Source organism: Myripristis murdjan, chromosome 14 (genome assembly GCF_902150065.1).
Source record: "Myripristis murdjan chromosome 14, fMyrMur1.1, whole genome shotgun sequence".
NCBI classification, from domain to species: Eukaryota; Metazoa; Chordata; class Actinopteri; order Holocentriformes; family Holocentridae; genus Myripristis; species Myripristis murdjan.
Window position 1 is genome coordinate 7,100,967 of NC_043993.1, and position 22,985 is coordinate 7,123,951.

Below are 22,985 nucleotides of genomic sequence, written 5' to 3' on the forward strand. Positions count from 1 at the left end.
CGGAGGATGGCGCAGCCGCAGCCATGGACCCCCCAGCCGCCTGTCCCCGAGTTCGTTGCTCGTAAGTATCAAACAGTTTGTTTATTTTTTTGAGTTTGAATGTTATTTGAGGAAATACAAATTTTGTGTCATCATACTTAACTTTGTTGTCAACCACACAGGGCGCGGTACAGGGTACCGCCATCGCGTGCGGAGATGGCCGACTTCGGAGCTGACCCAGCGCAGCTTCAAGTTGGTCACTCCTGCCCAGAAGCCGGACCAGAAGGTATTAGTTTTTCTTTTTCAGAAACACAGTGCTTGTCGTAAGAAGTCGGTGTCTATGTTCTAAAGCCGTGTCTCTGTCGTTGCAGATGGTGTTCGTCGTGGGAGACTCCCACCTGCGGGCCATGGTGGATGGGATCGTCGCGATGCCGGAGGTACCTCTGTGTTTTTCTTTTCTCTCTGTTCCAGGTGCGCATGCAGCAGAGCTGAGGACGGAGGTGTCCCATGCCGCTCTCCCCTGGACCCCGGACGTGGTGTGTGTGCTCGCCCCGAGCAACAACCTGACAGCCAGCAGGAACATCGGAGAGGCGTCGCTGGACTTCGGTGCTCTCCTGGCTACAGTCTGCAACCGCTGGGCGAAGGTGTGTTTAATTTGCAGTTGGCAGTATTTGTTTTGTCCTGTGCTGTCACAGTAAGCGTGTGTTTTCACATGTGCTTTTTTAGAAACCTAAATGTGATTCTAAATGTGATTTTTTTTTTTTTTTTTTTTTTTTTTGTGTGTGTGTAGGTGTTCGTGCTGGACTTCCCTCCACGCCTGAACATCGAGCCTGGCCTGCAGGAGCTGTTCCGCCAGGAGTTCCGCCGTGTCGCAGCACGCATGGGTACGTCTTAGTTTTGGTCATCAGTTTGATTATAACTGATGTATCGTGAACCTAACCTCATATGTTTTACATGAGTGTATTTATTACCAGAATGTATAATATTTCTCACTTTTGCGGCAGGTCTCCCATACGTGTCTGTGGCAGAGCACCTCCCTCTGGACCGTTTGGAGCTGTGGAGCCGTGACGGAGTAAGTACAGCATACTTTGTTGTTGTGACATGACACATGGAGGAGTTGAAGGTTTCCATTTTCGATACACAAGTTGAGCGCAATGTGTTCTGCGTTTCACTGTTTTCCAGGTGCACCTCAGCGACAGCGAGGGAACGCCGATCCTCGTCCAGGCCCTGTGGGACGCCGCGGTCCGCCAGCTGACTCCTCCTCCTCCTCCTCCTCCTCCTTCGGTGCCCCCCCGGACATCGCCTCGTGCCAGGGTCTCCCCCGTGCTGGTCGTGACGGGACACAGCCCCGCGGCTCGTCACCGCAACCCACTGGAGTGGACCGTTGTCGGACAGGAGGGCAAGGTAATGTGTTTGAGTCATTTTCTGGCTGTACATTTGTGCATCTTTTCTGGTTTTACGCCTTTATTTTTTGTGTGTGTGTGTGTGTTTTTTTTTTTTTTTAATGGTGATAAATTTTTTTTGTTGTGGTTTTTAAGATTCGAGCATCTCCGGTGCAAGAGTCTGTCCTCCCGTCCAACCCCGTGTGGTTCAGCGGCGACATCCTGGAGGCCATGGAGAGGGTTTCGCCATCCTCGGACAGCGACGTCACTGCCCTTCTGCCAGCTGGCCAGGTAAACTGCCTGATAATTACATTTATATATTAAGAAGTAATCCATATTAGTTCTGACTTTAAGGTGTTTCTGTTAAGTTATAAAATGTTAAATGGGTTTGCCTCTAATGTTTCCCCTTGTCTCTGTGTGAGTGTGTGTGTGAATGGTTGTGAGTTTTTCTGAGTGCGTGCTGTGTCTTTTTGAGTCAGGTCATCATGGTGCTGGTGGTTGTGTGGCTCAGGTCCCAGGCTGCTCCAGTACATCTGGCTCTCCTCGGCATCCGCATTCCTCATCCACCAACTGTTTTTACATTTTTTTCCTTTATATTATACATATAGATCTTTTGTTGTTGTTTTTTTTTTTTCTGTGCTTGCAAAACCCATTGTATGTGTGTATGTCCTGGACAAAATTGAATTTAAGACTGCATTTAACAAGGTTTGTTTTCCTTCTTTTAGACTTCCCGTGTGAGGCGTTCGCCGAAAGGTGTTGCCACAAGGCGTAGAGGAGGAAAGCGGCAGGTTGGTATCATATTTAGTATGTGAGCTATGTGGATTGTTTTTGTCGTATTTTGATAACACGTGCAGAACCCGAATGAATGAGTGCATTATTGAAATGAGTCTTTTGTCTTCCCCTATCTTTTTTAGGTGCTGGCAACACCTTCACCTGCCCGTGTCACCGTGCCTGCCTCCGGGCCCAGACCAGCGGTGCAGCAGGTTTGTCTTTGTTTATATATATATATTATGTGAATTATTATTATGACAGGTAACAGGGAAATGGTTCTCCTGTTTTCTTTAGTAAAACCATGTTTTGTTTTGTTTTTTGTGTGTGTGTGTGTGTGTCAGGTGGAGACGACAGCCCAGGAGTCGTCCAGCGTGGTGCCAGGGGTGGTCGTCGTCCGGGAGGAGGTCGCCGCAGCGTGCCCAGCTGTCCCGGAGGTGCTGCATTTATTTAGCTCTTCTTTTTTGGCACTAGTTATATAGACCATATCGCACTAGTTATATAGACTGTTTAATATTTAATTTTTAAACGGTCCCACAATTCCATCTCTGCTGTAATCCTGAAGCCAAGCAACGACATTTCGTTGCCAAAATCTCACTGCTGTGTTTTTTTTTTTTTTTTTTTTTTTTTTGTGCAATGACAGTAACGAAAGTCTAAACAGTCTATATTTAATAAAAATATGTTTTTGATTTTTGCACAGGTGGAGGCGACAGTCCAGGAGTCGGCCAGCGTGGTGCCAGGGGTGGTCTTCGGACGGGAGGAGGTCGCCGCAGCGTGCCCTGCCGTCCCAGAGGAGCAACGGAAGATCATCAAAGCTAAGGCTGTTTTTGTTCCTTCTGTTTGTGTTAGTGATGTTCAGTCAGAGTCTAGCGCTAATGCTGTGGCAACAGGGTCTAACATAGATAGCAGCAGGATTAGGCTAGTTAAAGTTGTGCGCGGTTCATTTCATCAGGGAAATGCCCGATTTGTGTATGGAGGAGTCCAGTGTATGGCTATAGCTTTGGTCAGCTTAGCCAAACACACAGTGAGGAGCGCGTTCTTGTGGGACAGGCTGGATCTGGATCGCGCGTTGGTTGAAGGTGATGAGTTGTACACGAGTTTGCGTGACCTCAACATCTTCAGCCATGTGTCTAATCTGCTGTCTGTGCCAGATTTGCCACAGCAGTTGGAATTAGACGGACGGCTGTTTAGGTTTAGTTTTGGTGACACGGTGTTAGGCGAAGTAGGCGTGACCGAAGGTGAATACATCGATTTCGGTGTATTCATCAGCTTGCGTAATGGACTGGAGAGAATCTTCAGTCAATACACCACATGTCTTTTGACTATGTGCGGAAACACCACTGCCATCGTGCGTGAGGGTGGACGGTTCGCTGTGGTCGACAGTCACTCACGCAGTAACACTGGCTTGTTACACCATGACGGTACAAGCGTGGTTCTGCATTTCGCGTGTCTCGACGACCTGCACCACTACATCTGTCGTTTGGCCGACAGTCTCCGTTCGAGGGAGAAGCTCTTTGAGCTGTGTGGTGTGACTGTCAGCACGGATGCAAGTCCAGCGCAGTCTGGTGTGTCTGTGGAGAGTCTCATCACTGAGATGAGCGCTGCTCCGGCACCAGAGTCTAGTGTGCTCACTGAGGCTGGGAGAAAAAGTGAGGTGTTTCCAGGCGTTTGTGTGCCTGAGTGTGGTGTCAGCATTGCCGCAAGTCCGGCACTGTCTGGCATTTCTGTGTTGACTTTCTCCAGCGAGGTGAGCAGCGGTTCAGCGGCAGAACCAATGGTGACCGATGGCAGAAAGCGTGTCATTTCTTCCGGCACTTGTATGTCGAAGAAATCCAAGAGTTTCGATGTCCGAGAGGTCAATTTGGACGTCGAATTTGTTAGCGAGGTGAGAAGCGAAGAGCTGGTCTTCCATCCCCTCGGCTTAGATGTTTGTCGTGCTTTATGCACAAAGTTGAACGTCGATTGCGTGAAAGTTGTTAGTCCGGTAGCCACAGAGGAGGGGTTGTTAGGTGTTCCTTGTAGCAAAGAGAGGATTGTTGCCGATGGGAACTGCTTCTTCAGAGCCATCTCTCAGGCTGTGAGTGGTTCTCAGAAGCACCATCGTAGGATTAGGTTAGCTGTCTGTAAAGAGTTAGAAAGGAACACTGATAGATATCAGAGTTTTTTGAGGACTGAGTACTCCTCTGTGTTAGAGTATATTCAGCAGTCCAGGATGAGGCGTGTCGGCAGTTGGGCCACAGAGGTGGAAATTCAGGCGACGGCCGACTGGTTAGGTGTTAGTGTGTTTACGTTCCATGACGGACGTTGGATAAAGTATAGCTGTAGTAGTAAGCATTTGTCAGCGGAGTGTATTTACATAGACAATGTCATGGGACGGCATTTTGAGAATGTTGTTTGCGTGTGTAAGCCTGGACTGCATAGTTGTTACGGGTACTGTAAAGTTAGTGAAGTGTCAGGTTATAGAATTAGGTCTAGAATGATGGATGTTGTAGATAGTGACAACACAGCGGTTAGGTGTAGTGATGTAGTTGGTTCTGTTGTAGGTGTAGAGAATTGTGCCAAGGTTATGGAGGGTGCTAGGGAGTTAGTGTCAGGTAGAATGTCAGGGAAGTCTAAGTACTTAAGGCGGAAGCAGAGGAAGCAGGAAAAGTTGAATTTGTCGCTTAGAGAGAAACGTCAGTCAAGGATTAGAAAGATATATCAAGAAAATATGGTGTTCAGGGAGAAAGCTAAGTTGTGGAGTGTAGGGGAATATAGTAAGAATTTAGCCCACAGAGAGAGGGTTAAAGAGTTGAGCATTAGTAAATACAGAGAAAGCGTAGAGCATAGGGAGAGTGTTAAGGCCAAGATTATGGTCAAATATAGGGACAGTGTTGAGTACAGGGAGAGTTTTAAGGCCAAGAGGTTGGTCAGATATAGGGACAGTGTTGAGCACAGGGAGAGTGTTAAGGCTAAGAAGTTGGTCAGATATAGGGACAGTGTTGAGCATAGGGAGAGTGTTAAGGCTAAGAGGTTGGTCAGATATAGGGACAGCATTGACCAAAGGGAAAAAGAAATAGAAAGCATTAAGAGTAAGTATCATGGTAGTGTAGAGTATAAGGAGAGAGTTATTTCCAGTGTTAGGTTAGGCAGAAAGCAGAAGGTAGAGAAAGCAAAAGATTTTGGCTTTGTTATGGCACAGTTTTTAGAAAAGGTCAGAGATGGACCTGATTTTGTGTGCTGTGTGTGTCATAGGTTGTTTTTTAGATATCAGGTGGTTAGTTGTGATAGGGAAACTTATAGGGAAAGTTCAGCGACAGCGGCTGTGGCAGATAGGTGTATAGGCCAGCAGTATTTACATAGGTGTAGTGGGGAGTGTGTTGCGCCGTGTTTGTTGGTTTCATCGCGCGGTAATTTGTGGATTTGTTACACATGTCATAGGAAGCTTAGTTCAGGTGAGATGCCAGCTGAATGCTGGGTTAATAACTTGGAGCTTGATCCCATTCCTGCTGAACTGGGATCTTTGAATAGTTTAGAACAGCATCTTATTGCGTTACATATTCCATTCATGAAGATGTTGGCACTGCCTAAAGGCGGGCAGAATGGAGTACATGGACCGGTGACATGTGTTCCAGCCAACATTGTTCAGACTGTGAATGTGTTGCCGCGTTCGAGCATGGAAGGGTCTCTGCTTCAGGTTAAGCTGAAGCGGAAACTCACCTATAAAGGGTATTACGAGTATCAGTTTGTCGATACGTTGCGTGTAAGACAGGCGCTAGAGTACTTAAAGAGGACAAATGTTCACTATAGAAATATTGAATTTAATGAGCACTGGGTTAATGAGTTTGTTAGGGAGGAAGATAGGGAGAAGGAAGAGGCCGAATCAGGCAGTGAGGATGAGGCTGAGGTTAGGTTAGGTCAGGTTACGGTTCAGTCTGAAATGTGTGAGCTAGCAGAATCAGCAGACATAGGACAGGATGAACTGTTACATGACAGACAACAGCACTGCATGTTTCAGGACACTTGTCTTATGCCTGTTGATATTGGTCAGGAAGCTTTAGATCAGTATTTTAAGGATATATTGAATATTGCGCCTGCAGAAGGGAATAGTCCGGTAAGAATGCTTTCTGACCACACGAACGAGGCAAAGTGTTTCCCGGTGTTGTTTCCGACGGGTGGTAAGACTTTTCATGATGGTCGGTGGCACGACTTGACGTTGGCGCGTTATCTTAATAATAGGATTATGCATGCCGACGGTCGTTTTGCGCGTAATGTAGAGTATATATTTTTTGCGCAGTACGTGTCGGAGTTGGACAAGGTTGTGTCCAGTGTTTCCGTCGCATTGCGTAAGGATAAAGGAGGTCAGAGGCCTCAACGGGTTAGTGAGGATATGTTGGCAGATGCGGACGCCTTGAAGCAGTTGTTGGCGTGTGATGATGGGTTTAGGTTTCTTAAACCCATTAGAGGAACTCCGGCCTTCTGGCAGTCTGTCCAGAAGGACGTGATGGCTTGTGTGCGTCAGTTAGGCATTCCGACGTGGTTTTGCTCGTTTTCGTCTGCGGATATGCGCTGGCAGAATCTTCTGACCAGCATCCTGAAACAGGAAGGCAGATCGCAGACGGTAGAGGATTTGGAGTGGGCAGATAGGTGTGCGTTGTTGCGACGTAATCCTGTGACCGCGGCGCGGATGTTTGATTACAGGTGGCATTGTTTTCTGAAAGAGGTTCTCATGTCTCCCTGTCAACCAATCGGCAAGATCGTTGATTACTTTTATAGGGTAGAATTTCAACAAAGAGGCTCACCACATGTACACTGTTTATTTTGGATCGAGGGTGCTCCCCAAATTGATAAAAACACAGATGAGGAGGTAGTTGAGTTTATCGACCGCTACGTTACGTGTGAGCTACCCTCAGATGATGACACACTATTGGACACAGTGTCATCTGTTCAAACACATTCCAAACGACATTCAAAGTCATGCAGAAAACACAAAACGACGTGTCGTTTCAATTTTCCAAAACCTGTGTCTGCGCGTACATTCATTTGTAGAATGCCTGAGTGCAAGTGTGATAAGAACAAGAAGACAGGTGAGGCTGAATCTAATTCAGAAAACAAGCCAGCCTGTAAATGTTTTGAGGACAGGGATAAAATGCCCAAAGAGTTTGCGCACAAAATTCTTGAAGATGTCAAGAAAGCTGTGGAATGCGATGTGCCTCCTGCCAGTGTAGAGGAGTTGTTTCATAGTTTGCGTATTAATCAGGAGATTTTTGAGAGGGCTTATAGGCGTTTAGAGAAGAGGCATAAGGTAGTGTATAGGAGAGGGGTGAACGAGGTTTGGGTTAATCAATATAGCAAGAAGTTGTTGAAGTGCTGGAATGCTAACATGGACATTAGCTTTGTCACCGACGCCTACGCAGTAGTAATATACATAATATCGTATATTACGAAAGCAGAGAGAGAAATTGGCCTCTTATTGAGTAATGCCCAAAAAGAAGCAAAAAAACAAGGGAATCTCTCTGCTAAAGAAGCCCTGCGGAAGCTGGGCAGTGTATATTTACACAACAGAGATGTTTGTGCGCAGGAGGCGGTGTATAGGCTAACGAACATGCACCTTAGGGAGTGTTCCAGAAAGGTTGTGTTTGTGCCGACAGGCAGTAGGATAGTTAAAATGAGTTTGCCCCTCAGTGTGTTGAGGCAGATGGCGGCCTCCCGTGATCTACGGGAGGAGGATATGTTTATGATAAGTATTGTAGATAGATATAGAAATAGGCCTGATAGCGACGTGTTTGAAAACATGTGTATGGCCACCTTTGCATCTGAGTATCGTGTTCTCAGCAAAAATGAAATGTCTAAAGACAGAATTGAACTTAAGAATGACTTAGGATTCATTCTTAGGAGAACACGCACTCAGTTTGCAGTGGTGCGGTACATGCGTTTTAATTTGGATAGAGAGGAGGAGGCACATTTTCAGAGCCTGTTGCAGTTGTTTCTTCCTTATAGAACTGACTCAGACCTCAAACCTGATGGCTTTGAGCTGTTTGAGCAGTTCTATAACGATGGTGAGGTGTTGTTTAGCGACGGCTCTGTACATTCGGTTAGTGATGTTGTCGATGAGAATAGGGCAAGGTTTGAGGTTAATTGTCCTCACCTTGAGTTAGCTCAGGAGATAGCTGCGCAGAATAACGGTGTAGATGAGGATGTTTGGGGTGAGCTTTGTCCTGAACAGGAAGCGGAACGCCTTGAGGGTTTAGAGGAGATGAGGCAGCAGCGGGAAGGTGAGTTAGCTGAGGAACAGTTGGTTGAGTCATTGGTGAATGTGCCAGATTTGATTGTTGGTGGCAGACAGGTAGCGCAGTTAGAGAGAAACAGGTCCATTTTATCTAGAACTGAGGGTTTAGCGCTTGTTAGGTCTCTGAATGAGACACAGCTTGCTGTTTTTTATAAGGTGAGACACTGGTGTCTGCAGAAGGTGATGGGTAAAAACCCAGAGCCTCTGCGTGTATTTGTGACAGGTGGTGCAGGGACGGGGAAAAGTCATTTAATTAGGGCTATCCAGTATGAGGCAGCGCGGCTGCTGTCAACACTTTGTGATCAACCAGACGATATCTGTATTTTGTTAACTGCTCCAACAGGAATAGCTGCATACAATTTAAATGCAGCAACAATTCATCACACATTGAGTATTGGCAAACAGGCTAGTTTACCTTACACCCCTCTGGGTGAAGATAAACTAAACTCTTTGCGAGCAAAATTAAGTCACCTCCAAATTTTAATTATAGATGAAATAAGTATGGTTAATCACAACCTGTTGGCTTATGTCCACGGTAGATTGAGACAGATAAAACAGACAGGCGACTTTTCCCCGTTTGGTAATGTTAGCGTGATAGCTGTCGGGGACTTCTATCAGTTGCCTCCCGTTAAAGGGAAGCCTCTGTATAGTAGTCCTGTTGGTGTGGACCTGTGGTGTAATTTCAGCACCGTGGAGCTGAAAAAGATAGTTAGGCAGAAGGATAGTGTTTTTGCAGAGATGCTGAATAGGTTAAGAGTGCGTTCCAGGGCCACCCCAATGTTAGATAGCGACGTTGAAATGTTGAAGATGCGCGAGACCGGCGAGGTGAGCTCAGCCTTGCATATCTTTGCGACGAATAGGCAAGTAAGTGAGCACAACCTAAATTATCTGTTTGACTGTTGTCCTGATTATGTCACCATTGAGGCGCAGGATTTTGTGACTAACAGGACAACAGGGAATTTGGAACGGATGCCCGGGCATCACGGCGTTGCGGCGGACACGTCTCTACCGGAGACTTTGTGTATAGCGAGGAACGCGCGAGTCATGTTATGTAAGAACGTGGATGTTGCGGACGGCCTGGTCAATGGAGCATGTGGCACGGTTACTCAGATAGTTTTTGGAGAGGATTCCACGTTTCCTCTCACCGTGTATGTTAGATTTGATGATGTGAATATTGGTTCAGATAGGAGGAAAAACCGTGCACATGCAGCAGTAGAATGCCTGCAGTCTACTGCCATTGATCCAGAGGAGGATAGAGCCACCAAGCGTGGCGGTTTGCGTCGTCAGTTTCCTCTGAGGTTAGCGTGGGCTTGCACTGTTCACAAAGTGCAAGGACTCACTGTGGACGAGGCGGTAGTGTCTTTGAAGAGGGTGTTTGCACCGGGGCAGGCATATGTAGCGCTTAGTCGTGTTAGGGCCTTGTCTGGACTGATCATCGAGGATTTTTCAGAGAAGGCAATTTATTGCAAGAACGCCATAAAGGAGGCCTTGGATAGCATGCCTCCATTTTTGATTGAGCAGCCAGAGCCTTCATTAAATGCACACAGTTTCTCTGTGTATTTAATGAACGTTCAAAATTTAAGTCGGCATGTGTTAGATTTGGTGTCTTGCACGCAGCATTTACAGCTTACCTGTATTGCTGTGACAGAAACGTGGCTCACTGCACAGTCTTCATTAGACGGTGTCCAAATTGAAGGTTACACTTTCCACAATCGTCCTCGTGGCTTGTGTTACAGCAGCAGTAACCCCAAATTGTTAGAGCTAAAGAACCTAGAACACGGTGGAGTTGGTTTGTATAGTGTAGACAATTTGGACTGTAACATTCTGCAGGTGCCCGATTTGAATCTGGAGTGTTTGGTGTGCCTGTGCAACAAATTCAACATATTGTTGGCAGTAATTTATCGTCCACCGTGTTATCCAATTTCTTTATTCAAACAAAATCTGGGGAAGTTACTTGATTGGTTAAATCCAATCAGTAACACAATTGTAATAATGGGGGATTTCAATGACAACATTTTAAAAACATCCTCAATTTGCAAATTTATGGGTGAAAAAGGATTTAGTCAGCATGTAACACAAGAAACTACGGAGAAGGGGACACTAATTGACCATGTTTATGTTAAAACAACACAGTATAATGTGAACTGTGCAGTGATGCCTACGTATTTTAGTGATCACGAAGGTGTTTTGTGTAGCTTTAGTGTTAACGATGATCAGGGGTTAGTTGTTGACTTGGAGGAGGTAGAGGGCCTCTTCGAGTCAGACGTGGATTTTGATGAGGGTTAGGTTGGTTTGTTTGGCAAAGGAAGCAAACAATGAATTCACACTACTGGTGTAAATTCTTTGTTTGATGAGTCAAACGGAGCTACATTGCAGTGTCCCGGTGCAAATGTTAGTGTTGTCGCGTTTGTGTGTTGGTTCAGAGGAAACTGACTTGTAGTGTGTTGTGTTGTTCATGGTGTGTACATTGGCTACCACTATGAATGTTGTCTTTTTAGAGCCTGTCCCACTATAATTGTATAGATTGTTATTTATTGTGATTATTTATAGTATTTATATCGTGTATTTATTATTGATTTTAGATTATGTATTTATGATGTGGAATAGATGATCATGGTTAGATCTTAGATTAAGCAAATCATGTGTTTCAGGGGGAATTAGGGAAGGTTTAGTTGTGGAGAATCATGTGTAGGGACGTATATCATGTAATCGTGTCACAGGTTTATGGATGTGTTAGTCTCTGTTTGCCACGTGTTAGCTGTTGGTCTCTGTTTAAAGTTTAAATGTGAAGAGTTCATTTGCAAAAACAGATAAAAGCCATTCTTAAAATGGATACACCGTTTCACTGATACTGCTTGGAGTACACACACACACACACACACACACAGGGCATGATTTAGGATAATAAATCAAATGTGGATCTGTTTTTGCAAATGAGCTCTTCATGTATATCTGTTAAAATTTTAAATGTATGTCTGTTTAAAGTTTAAATGTGAAGAGTTCATTTGCAAAAACAGATAAAAGCCATTCTTAAAATGGATACACCGTTTCACTGATACTGCTTGGAGTACACACACACATACACACACACACACACACACACACACACACACACACACACACACACACACACACACAGGGCATGATTTAGGATAATAAATCAAATGGGGATCTGTTTTTGCAAATGAGCTCTTCATGTATATCTGTTAAAAATTTAAATGTATGTCTGTTTAAAGTTTAAATGTATATCTGTTTAAAGTTGAAATGTATATAGTTCTGCATGTTTGAGTCCATGTCACCTTCATGTGTACTGTCTGTACACAAGAGGTTCACTTTCAATACTGAAGTGTTCCCTCTGGTGTGCATGAACTCAGAGCAAAACTGTTGTGGCGCAACAAGGCACAGACTCCCCATTCTGTACGCCTTAGCTGCCACAACAGGACAGTTATTTATATAAAAAACTAAATTTATTACCAGTCGTCTATTTTCCAGGTTTTCTTCTCCCATTTGTGTCCCCCATTCTTAACTTTTCTGTCTTCCTATGCCTCACCAACTTTACACAGTTGGGTGGCCCTGTCAACAAATTGTAGTTACTTTAGTTAGTGTACTATGAGATGCAGTTAGTCAGTGATGTTTGCCTCAAAATGTTGTCTTTTTTTACTCGAAGGGGAACTTCCTGGTTGAAGATGCTACTGTGGTGCAGCGTCCCAAACTTCCCTACCTCCCAAGTGATGATGATGTCGCCTTGTAGCAAGTGGCATCGTGGGACAGAGAAAGCACATGTACTGTATCTATGTCCTGTCAAAGTGGTTCAGATGAACTTTAGTCTCAGTATTGTAGGTCTGGGACATGAGATGTATGAGGTAATAGTTAAAAAAGTAATCCTATCTTAATTGTAGTTTGTTATCTGTGTTTACAACATCTATTGCACGTCTGTCCGTCCTGGGGAGGGATCCCTCCTCTGTTGCTCCCCTGAGGTTTCTTCCTATTTTTCTCCCTGTTAAAGGGGTTTTTTAGGGAGTTGTTCCTCATCCGATGTGAGGGTCTAAGGACAGAGGATGTTGTATTTTTCTGTAAAGCCCTTTGGGACAAATTTGTATTTGTGATTCTGGGCTATACAAATAAATAAAATTGAATTGAATTGGAATCCAGGCCTATGCTATTTTATTTTTCTTACATGAACAATACATGAAGTACAGCCATGATTTTTCTAAATGTTTGTCTTAACAGAATAAATAACTAAACTGTACTGAGAAAAGAGGTCAATGACTAAAAGTGAAATGCAATCATCAAAACATTTACATGTAAATGAAATTGAATTGAAAAATAAATTTTATATTTTGAAGTACAAGATGTTGTCTGTCATATTATGAATGAAGGTCCTTTCAGTGTATTGTGAAAAACAAGTCTGTAGTAATACTACTCCTGCTTTACTGTGTAATGCAATATTATATAACTACGTAGAAGGTTGTATGTATAAATTGTAATGGATTAAAAGTATATTATTCACATGGGTAAAGAGGACATGTAAACATGAGTAAATTATCCAGCATTGATGGTATCAAGAATGAAGAGATGACCAACAGAGGAGCTTATAATGTGTAAGTCATGAGTGTAATATTCCCTCAGCTGCATGTTACCCTGCCTGATGTGGAAACCTTTCTGTAATTCCCTTCTGAATCTTTCAAAGTTATGTCTGATTTGTAGGGACTTGTACTTGAAATGTGTTGATGTGATGTAACCCTGCAGCTTTCTCAGCTGGGTAAGGAGAAATGATAATGAAAATAACTTAAAAGGCTTTTAAAGTCATCTTTTAAAGTGATTTTATTTTGAAAATGTAATGCTTTAAATGTGAGAGTCTGTAGCATGATCCATGTAGCCTGGTCAACAGTGTGCTTGACATGTCAGCAGTGAGGAGATCACGCAGGGTGAGATGTGTTTGTGTTGCTCACACCACTGTCACCCAAATGAATGTTCATTGAGGTCCGTTGGCTCTATTTTGATGTATAAATTTAAAACCTCTTGAGGTCTTGGTGAGTTAAAATGTAGAACATAATGTCACCATTTTCAAGAAAAGTGTGTGTGTGTGTGTGTGTGTGTGTGTGATATGAGTACGAGTGCATGTGGGTGCGCGTGTGTGTGTGTGCGTGCTTGGTGTGTATGTGTGTGTGTGTGTGCTTGGTGTGTGTGTGTGTGTGTGTGTGTGTGTGCATGTGTGTGTGTGTGCGTTTGTGTGTGCGTTCTTGGTGCGTGCGTGTGTGTGTGTATGTGTGTGTGTGTGTGTGCTTGGTGTGTGTGTGCCTGTGTGTGTGTGTGTGTTTGCTTGTGTGTGTGTGCGTTTGTGTGTGCGTGCTTGGTGCGTGTGTGCCTGTGTGTGTGTGTGTGTGTGTGTGCGTGTGTGTGTGCGTGCTTGGAGCGCGCGCGTGTGTGTGTGTGTGTGCATGCGTGTGTTTGTGTGTGTGTGTGTGTATGTGTGTGTGTGCGTGCTTGGTGTGTGTTTGCGTGTGTGTGTGTGTACCTGTGTGTGTGTGTGTGTGTGTGTGTGTGTGTTTGCTTATGTGTGTGTGTGTATGTGTGTGTGCGTGCTTGGTGCGTGTGTGTGTGTGTGTGATATGAGTACCGAGACCATAGCTGCCAGTGGGGTGTGTGTGCGTGCGTTTGTGTGTGCGTGCTTGGTGCGTGTGTGTGTGTTTGTTTGTGTGTGTGTGTATGTGTGTGTGTGATATGAGTACGGCCGTAGCTGCCGTACTCATACGGCCTCGGTGTATGCGTGTTTGTTTGTGTGCGTGTGTGTGTGCGTGTGTGTGTGCGTGCGTGTGCATGTGTGCGCATGCTTGGTGTGTGTTTGTGTGTGTGTGTGCGTGTGACGTGCATGTGTGTATATGTGTGTGTGCATGTGTGTATTTGTGTGTGTGTGTGTGTGTGTGTGCATGCTTGGTGTGTGTGTGTGTGTGTGTGTGTGTGTTTGCATGCTTGGTTCGTGCGTGTGTGTGCCTGTATGTGTGTGTGTGTGTGTGTGTGTGTGTGCTTGGTGTGTACGTGTGTGTGTGTGTGTGTGAGCGCACGCGTGTGCGTGAGTGTGACATTAGTTCTGCGTGTGCGTGTGACATTAGTATCCGTGTCTGTGTGTGTATGTGGCCAAGGCCGTAGCTGCCAGTGTGTGTGAATGGCTGCTATGCATGGCAGGTATGGTCTCAGTGTGTGTGTGTGTGTGTATTTGTGTGTGTTTGTGTGTGTGTGCATGCGTGTGCCTGTGACATGAGTACTGGCAGCTGAGGCATTGGCAGACCGAAATGCAGGCACACAGAGAAATCCTCATTCAATCAAATGGAGAAATCGATCAAACCTACCCCTGTTTGAGGTAACGCTGCTCGGACATAGTTTGAGTTACAGACGCGATTCGAATTTTAAACGAGGCACAAGACTCGGCTCTAAAAATCTTGTATTTACACGATTTTGCTATCTTATACCGTTTTTGAGTTATGGCAGTTTAAGTTTGACTGTTTTCTCTGCTCCCGCTGACAGTTTAAAATGGGTGTGTATTGCGGAACTGTCCGTTGCCTAGAGTGAGTCACATGACCGGGCAGAGTGCAGAGGAGAGGACGCCAGGGTCCAAAATGTTCGAAAAATCTTGACAGCGGCCACAAACTTGTTCCAATTTAAAAATTAATTTAATATTTTTGTAGGAATTTTCGTCCTCTTTCGTGTGGCATAATTTTCGAAGCCGTGCGACGTTTACTTTAGATGCCAGGGGCCTAATTAGCGCCCAGTGTGCGCCTGTTCACGCCAAACTCCATGGGAAAAACGACGCCCTCGAAGTCGGCGTTGCCGACTTCGAGGGCTTATAGTTTAAAAACTAAGGCCGGAATGACGAAATCCTTCAGAAGTTTTGTTAAACACTGTATCCTCTTTCATGTATTAGCTTTTTGAGTCGCCACGATTTACGGTCTCGGAGGAGATAAATTTTGTTCAACGCGCAATTTCGGGGCCCGACTTTTACTTTGAAAGGCAAATTGCGGACTTCCTGTTGATTTTAGGTGGGGGGGGCGAGCGCGTGAAATCTCGGCCTTGATGAGACCTACGTTTCGGCGCTGGTTTGGTCTTTCTATCACGTTCCTGTGGGCCGCAGCGGCCGCCTTCGTGTGCCTTTTTGTGCCTAGGTGGCGCTAGCGAGCCCATTTTTGCACTTTGGGGGTCCGAGTTGCCATTTTATCGAATTTTTCGCCATACCTGGGGTGCGTGCCAAATTTGGTGAGTTTTTGAGCATGTTCAGGGGGTCAAATTACAGGTTATTTAGACGTAATAATAATAAAAAGGAGAACAAAAAACAGTACAAAAACAATAGGCCCTCTCTACGATGTAGGGCGAGGGCCTAATTAAAGCTGCAAGCAGCGTTGGACGGGCCCTCGCCCACCCGTGCACGTCGGGGACGGCGCGCGTGTCGAAGCGCAGACAATTCGTCCGTTTGTTCCAGTTTTACGGGTATTTTTCGGTGCTTTTATTGTGAAAGAGTTTTGGGCTTTTATTTTGAAAGGCCGCGGAAGTTCTAGCGTGTGACCGACAGGACTACTGGCAGCTGCTGCATGATCACAACAAAATGCAGGCACACACACTCACTCACTCACTCACTCACTCACACAAACACACACACACACACACATACGCACGTGCACGTGCACGTGCACACACACACACACACACACACACACACACACACACACGACGCCAACAAAAAACCCACTGGTAGTATATTCGCTGCTGGTGCCCATCTGGCCACTAGCAGCGCCCCTCCAGCAGATGGCGCCCTTAGCTGTCCTAGTGTGTGACTGACTTGAGTACTGGCAGCTGTGGCGTGATCACACCAAAATGCAGGCAGACAGAGAAATCCTCGTTCAATCTAATGGAGAAATCCAGAAAACCCACCCCTGTTTGAGGTGTCACAGCTCGGTCACCGTTTAAGTGACAGACTTGATTCAAAGTTTAAACGAGTCACGAGACTCGGATCTATAAATCTCCCATTTACATGATTTTGCTATCTTTTACCGTTTTGGAGTTATGGCAGTTTTAGTTTGAGAGTGTTTTCTGCTCCCTCTGAGCTCTTACAATGGGTGTGTATTGCGCATTCCTGAGGCAGCTAGAGTGAGTCACATGTCCAGGCAGAGTGCAGAGCAGAGCACACCAGAGTCAAAAACGTTTGAAAACTGTTCACAGCTCCCACAAACTTGGTCCAATCCACATCAAAACTACATATTTTTGTAGGAATTTTCGTCCTCTTTCCATCTGCATAGTTTTCAAAGCCGTCAGACTTTTACTTTAGACTCCAGGGGCTTAATTAGTGCCAAAAGTCAGCCTCTTCACACCAAAGTCCATGGAAAAAAACGAGGTGTTGGTTTTGGCCACTCCGACTTTGAGGGCTTATAAAATCCAAACGAATCGAGTAATGACGGAGTTTTTAGCAACTTTTGTTCAGCACTGTGTCCTCTGTCATCTGTTAAATTTTCAAGCCGCTGACACTTACGGCCTGGGAGGAGATAGATTTTTTTCAAAGCGGAATTTTGGGCGAGAACGTGATGTTCAAACGCAAATTGCGGACTTCCTGTTGATTTTAGGTCGGGGGTGTCAGCGCGTGAATTGTAGGGCTTGATGAGACCTACATTGCGGCAGTGGTTTGGTCTTTCTAGCGCATTCCTGTGGGCGACAGCGGCTGCCTTTGTGTGCCTAGGTGGCGCTACCGAGCCCATTTCTGCACTTAGGGGGTCCGTTTGTCCATTTTATCAAATTTTTCACCAGACCTGGCCAGCGTGCCAAATTTGGTGAGTTTTTGAGCATGTTTAGGGGGTCAAATTAAGGCCTAATGACACGTAATAATAGGAAAAAAAAACGAAGGAAAAACAATAGGGCTTCGCGCTGTTCCAGCGCTCGGGCCCTAAAAACGAAGCAATTACAATAGGGCTTCGCGCTGTTCCAGCGCTCGGGCCCTAAAAACGTAATTACATACAGAGAATAAAATACAGTTGAAGACCAGCAATCAAAAAAGCCTCACGTTTTTCTCCTGCAGCTCAATAGTAGTTCACCAGCACTGCAACAGCTCCTGCTGCCCAGTCTTTAGCAAGGGCTGTACTGTACACAAACACTAAATCTCAGCAGTATTGCAGCAGTATTGGACCAAGCAAGCTGCGAAATGTAACTTTTATAATCGCTGCTCCTTATATGCTAAAGTGGATTTACTATTGTCATTAATCGTGATGCTTCCTTGTTCTGAGAGTAATCTGAGAACCATATAAAACTGTCTTAAAAAGCTTGTAAGATATGATATTGCATATTATTGTATGTTGCCTCTAGTGAGTCCTTTTTTTTTTTTTTTTTTTTTTTTTACAAAGTCTGCCAAGATCACAGCACTTTTAGGATGTTTATCACAATGTTACAACATGCATTTTTTCCTTCCCTGAGTAGAATGCAATTCACTGTGCCTTGTTTGATCTCTAAATTCAGTATTTTTAATCGCAGAGGTCTCAGGTTTTCATCTCCCACACAAAGCTACCGCATTTAGCAACATATTACTTAAGTTTTCACACATTTTTGCTTTAGAGCTGCTACAGGTTGTCCTCTTTTAGAGAGTTTAGACATAATGCTAGTCACCTGCTCTGAACACAGTGTCAGCCTGCAGCAGGTGAGCTAACAATAGACCCGGGACTTCAACAGGCAAGTGTACCAATGGCTCCATCTCCCAAAAGCCTTGGGAATTCCTTTAAGGATGTGTCATCCCTTATTAAAGGTATATGGCCATTTTATTCTAAAGGAAGACTCTTTCTCACAATGTTATTTTAGTTTTTTAGATTTTATACTGTATCCTGGTAAATGTCCATGGTCTAATAGTTGCTTAGTCTGATATCACCTGTGAGTGTCACCTTGAAAGATGAAGGTTTGCAGTGGACAGATCCGACTCGTGGACTCTGTCTGTCTCTTTCGCCTTGTCTCCTTTTCTGTTTCACTTCCTCTCTCTCCTCTCTCTCCCCCGGTGATGAAGGAGCACCTTCGGACTGCCCACAAAAGATCCTATTTGTTGTCCCTGTTCCACAATGTGAGCTGTCTTTGTTTGAAAGTGGTCTTTCCATCAGGGCCGCACAAAAGACCTGGTTACAATGTGGTCTAGGGAGGAGAAAGAGATTTAAGAGGAAAAGAAGAAAAGAGAGAGGAAGAGAGAGACAGTGAGCTGAAGAAAGAAGGGAAAGAGTCCAAGAAAAGAGACAGGAAAGAGGAAAAGAAAAAAGCTGGAGGCGAGATTGGGGCCTCCTGGTACTCCTGGCGTAAAACGCTTTCTATTATCTGTGGTGCCGGACGGAACAAAGGGGTAGGGAGTAGAGGTTGGCTCCGGACCCTGGGGTGATTTAATACAGAGCTTGAATCAGAGTCTGCAGATCAATGGCCACACAGGGGAATAGGAGATGGGGACTTTTTTTTGTTCTCTCGATACAAGGCAATAGTTTTTTTTCTTTCTTTCTTTTTTTTTTTTTTTTTACTTTTTTCCAAAGCTGCATCCAAGCAGGTGGATGGATCTACCAAGACCCCTGTGGGTGCCCTGGGAGGAGTTCCCTCGCGTATGCCTGAATGAAATTTGCTCCAGAGGAATGCAAAGCAAGAAAGCAATAACTGCATTGCTATTGCTGTTTCTGTGTCTTGACCAGAAATCAGGGAGCGTCTTGCCTTTCGATGTGGTCAAGTATGAAATACACACAATGAAACCCTATCTTGATATTTCCCTTTGACTGGTATGTTCAGCACTGATCTTAAACGTTAAACACCCTTTAGTTTCCTAATGTTTATTCAAAAATCGAATCAGTAACTTACGGTTCAGGTAAGGTACTTTTTTTTTTTTTTTTTTAATTATTATACTTTACCACAAGTGGATAACAAGACCAATACAAAGACATGGGATAGGGGTACCAGTTGTGATGGGCAGTGATGAGCAAGCATATTGTGGGGTATTTTGTTATTTTGATTTTCATCACACTGTGGTTGGGTAGATCTTAGTGATGCAGAGAGGAATCCGCTCTGGATGAACTACAGAAGAGGAGACCAGGTGTTATGGAACAAGACCAGATTGTCCTTTTGGGGCTGATGTGAGCTTTTCTCGCTTTGAGCGGTCTGTTAGCAGACCAAGCCAATGGTTGATTGATAATTTCATTCTGCCTCTCCACTTGTGTAATATGGTTTTCTTGGCCACGGTTAATGCTATTAAGATGAAAGTATGGAAATCTTGTGGTATTATGAGTGAGGAGAGTGGGGATGCTGAGGTTTAGAGTCTCAGACAGCTTTCTCTGTGCAAAATAATTTAAGTTTTAAAGGCTCATTTTCATTCTCACAGTTTCTATGGTTCATGGTATGTTCGTGAGGTTATGAAGTGCATTTTCAAATAATTAATACGACTTCAGTGCACTGTAAAAGTTTATTAACCGAAAACATTTCTGTCAGATATCTGACATCTGGCATCTGTGTGAATGGGCACAAATCTGTGCTGTATGCAGGCAGATGATATTAATTATTATTAATAAGCTACTTTTAGCTTATTGCATTCAAAGACAGACGTGACCTAATAGACAGTATTAGGTCTTTGCACTCAGAGCTTGAAAAAGCCACAGTATGTTACACAACATAACCAAATGATTTTGTTTAAAATATGAATAAGGGAATAAAAGAGAGCTTTTTCCTAAAATGTTGATATAAAGTGATCTGGGAAGATAAATGAACTCATGAGTTAAGTAAGTGGAATCACATTTTCTGCTTTACTCGGCAGTTTACAGTGCAAGCCCATGAGTCCATGCAATTTGAGCTTGATTTGAGCACATGTTGTGAGTACACAGTACACGCCTCTGTCTGCTGACCCACCAAGATACTCTGCATGCCATCATCGCCCTCATTACATTTTGATATGATACAGTATATTTCCAGTCAAGTAAACAAACAGAAAGGGTCAATTTCCTCTCTCTCATTCCCAACAGAGGGCATCCTTCAAATCTCCTCTAATGAGTTTGCCTTTGCTGGGTCTTTGAATCAGCCTGGCTAATCAATGATGGGAGTCTTAATACACTGCAATGGTCTATGGATTAGTGAAGGTATTTAAACATTGGTTTTAATTAGAGCCGGGCTCTTTAAAAGCCTCGAGTGTCGGGCAGACTGTTGCTGTCCAGTCGCAGGGGGAGGAGGAGTGTGAGGAGGGGTGGAGCGGTGGAAAAGTGAAGAGAAAAGCAGCGAAGGGAAGTCCTGTGGTGATGAATCAAAGTCACCTTGCAGAGGTCTGGCCACTCATTAGACAGAAAGAATGGAACATGCTAGCCTTTGGCCTCCCATCTCAAAGACACATTTGTTCTGTGCCCTTAGAAATTAATGGGCCCGGGCACGGAAAGTCATCGTTAGGCTCCTTTGAAACTCTGCTGTCCTCCGTAATTGTTTTGAAAAGTCACAACATGTGCATTATAACACAAAGTGGATAAAAATCTGTTTTTCACAGACCTCATACCGATGCCAACTCACAACACTGAGGATATTATTTTTATGCGTGCTTGTTTCCAAATGTTAACGATTTAGCCTGCAACAGAATGCACTTGAATTTAGTTTCCCATAGCTAAAGTGCCTTTGGTTTATCTCAGCCGACACTTAATGGGTGCATACATCTATTACAAGATAAGCTACACTGAGCGCTCCCTATGCTTTTTCAAGGGTTCTAAATGTTTTAATCTCATCTCGGCTCTCTCGGCTCGACTATTATCGTGCTCAGCTTTGTTTAGTTAGATAGAACAACCAAATAAATTAAGAAACCAAATCCTTTTTTTTTTTGCATGTAGTCCTGCAACTAGACACAAATTTGTTGTTTGATGTGAAGGCCTGCACCGACACTGAAAACCTGTGTGTGTGCAGCACCAAAATGAAGGATGTCTGTGGTCCACGGCCGCTATTTGCATCATTTTGTGAAATCCTCAATACTTTTATGATATCTGCAGTTTTCAAAGAAGTTAGGATATTAACTTTTTGCCACACCATAATACTTGTTCTGTGCGTACTTACACATCTTGTGGGTGTGACTGCTTCAGCTGGTTGGTCTTGCTCTCTCTCTCCCTGGTCCTCTACCTGTTTCCTCCCCAGGTGTGCGCAGCTGAAAGCAATTACAGCAGCTGATTGAAATAAAGGGGACCTGAGGAGCAGTGAGGGGAGGGACACACACCGAAGCCCAACAGCCTGCAGCAGCACAGCTTTTTTTATTTTTCCCTCTCATTTGTGCTTTTTTCCCCTGTATGTTCCCTTTATGTGTGTTGGGTTTTTTTTTTTATTTTAGTTTGGACTGGAGATTCCTGGGAGTCCAGTTTCTGGGATTTGTTTCTCGGTTCAGTTTAGTTCTTTTATCCTTTTTGAAAGTTTCAGGAGAGGATCTGGGCACGGCCCTTTCCGAGGTTGGCCCAGTTTCTTCCCCTTCTTTTGTTCTGTTCAGCCGGGATTTCCAAACCCTTTTTATTTATTTTTGGTTGTACTTTGAGTATTATCCCCCCCCCCCCCCTGTAATAAATAACTGTTTCCTTGATAAATTAGTAGTTGTGGCATCCTTTATGTTTCGATTTTCTGGTTGAGCCGTTATCTGTTTAGAGGCTGTGACAGCATTAATGCCTTGGTCCATTCTACTATGAGGATGCAATTTATGTTATGCAAAAAGATGCACAACAGAAACTGTGAATACTGGTGATAACTTTCTTTTAGTAAAAAAAAAAAAAAAAAAAAAAAGAAGACAAAACAACATAGTGTCTAAGGTCAAATTTGAGGACAAATACATTTGAAGTATTCTGATTGGTGTCTTACTCTGTTGTGCTGTGTCTTCATGCTGCCTGTACGTATACAGTGTAGTGACAGGTGCTGTATGTGTAGTTAGTAGGGTGATCTGAATGCTCTGTCTACTGTATATCTGGTAGGGTCCCCTTTGCATGAAGTGTCCTGTTGTTTGGTAATGTGTGACTGATTTTGAGATGCAGATTCTGAAATGTAAGGGTTAAAATCTGGGTAGGGAGCTAACAACAGCCACCAGTGGCAAAGTGTTGATACATGTTTGCCGATCTGGTTAATGAGAAATGAGCCACACTGACGAACTATGTATTTATGTGGAATTTGTTTATTTTCTCTGTTAACTTTCTACAAGGGCCTCTTTGTGGATATTTCCTGCTGTGATCCCACTGGTCGTCCCGAATCATGTCATTCATGAATGGGTGTTGTGCCGCGTTCAACACATCCTGGGAACTGTCCCAGGCCCCATTAGGAGAAATGCTTTTGAAACTTGGGCATGATTTCTGAAAACAGCAAATGGCATCAAATCGAGTTCCTGGCTACAGCAAAAACCATTTGTCCGGTGAAAACTGTAAACAAACATACAAACTGTAATATTTTATTTGTTTACTCTACTGTGCCATTTCATTTTGTGCACCACCAACTTTTTTTTATCCGCCCAAAAAATGTGGGATAATGCTTTGAGCTCTAGGGAGCAAAGTACATGCTGAAAATTACCAGCCTCTCGGTGGGATGTACTGTTGACTCTACCAGGTGTTTATCAT

At 44.2% G+C, this 22,985-nt stretch overlaps 1 protein-coding gene across 1 annotated transcript in view; it reads left to right on the forward strand.

Moving 5' to 3' along the window:
• Positions 1–10,718, forward strand: part of LOC115371600 (uncharacterized) — a 10,760-nt gene extending 42 nt beyond the window's left edge. Inside the window, exons 1-9 of the mRNA XM_030069059.1 lie at positions 1–61; positions 162–265; positions 351–416; positions 770–847; positions 1,162–1,383; positions 1,518–1,652; positions 2,087–2,149; positions 2,276–2,344; positions 2,830–10,718. The exon at positions 1–61 is cut by the window's left edge and continues 42 nt beyond it. Of these exons, the coding sequence (XP_029924919.1) occupies positions 1–61; positions 162–265; positions 351–416; positions 770–847; positions 1,162–1,383; positions 1,518–1,652; positions 2,087–2,149; positions 2,276–2,344; positions 2,830–10,683 (8,652 nt within the window). The 3' untranslated portion in view covers positions 10,684–10,718. The remainder of the gene's footprint in view (positions 62–161; positions 266–350; positions 417–769; positions 848–1,161; positions 1,384–1,517; positions 1,653–2,086; positions 2,150–2,275; positions 2,345–2,829) is intronic.
• Positions 10,719–22,985: the final 12,267 nt, after the last annotated feature.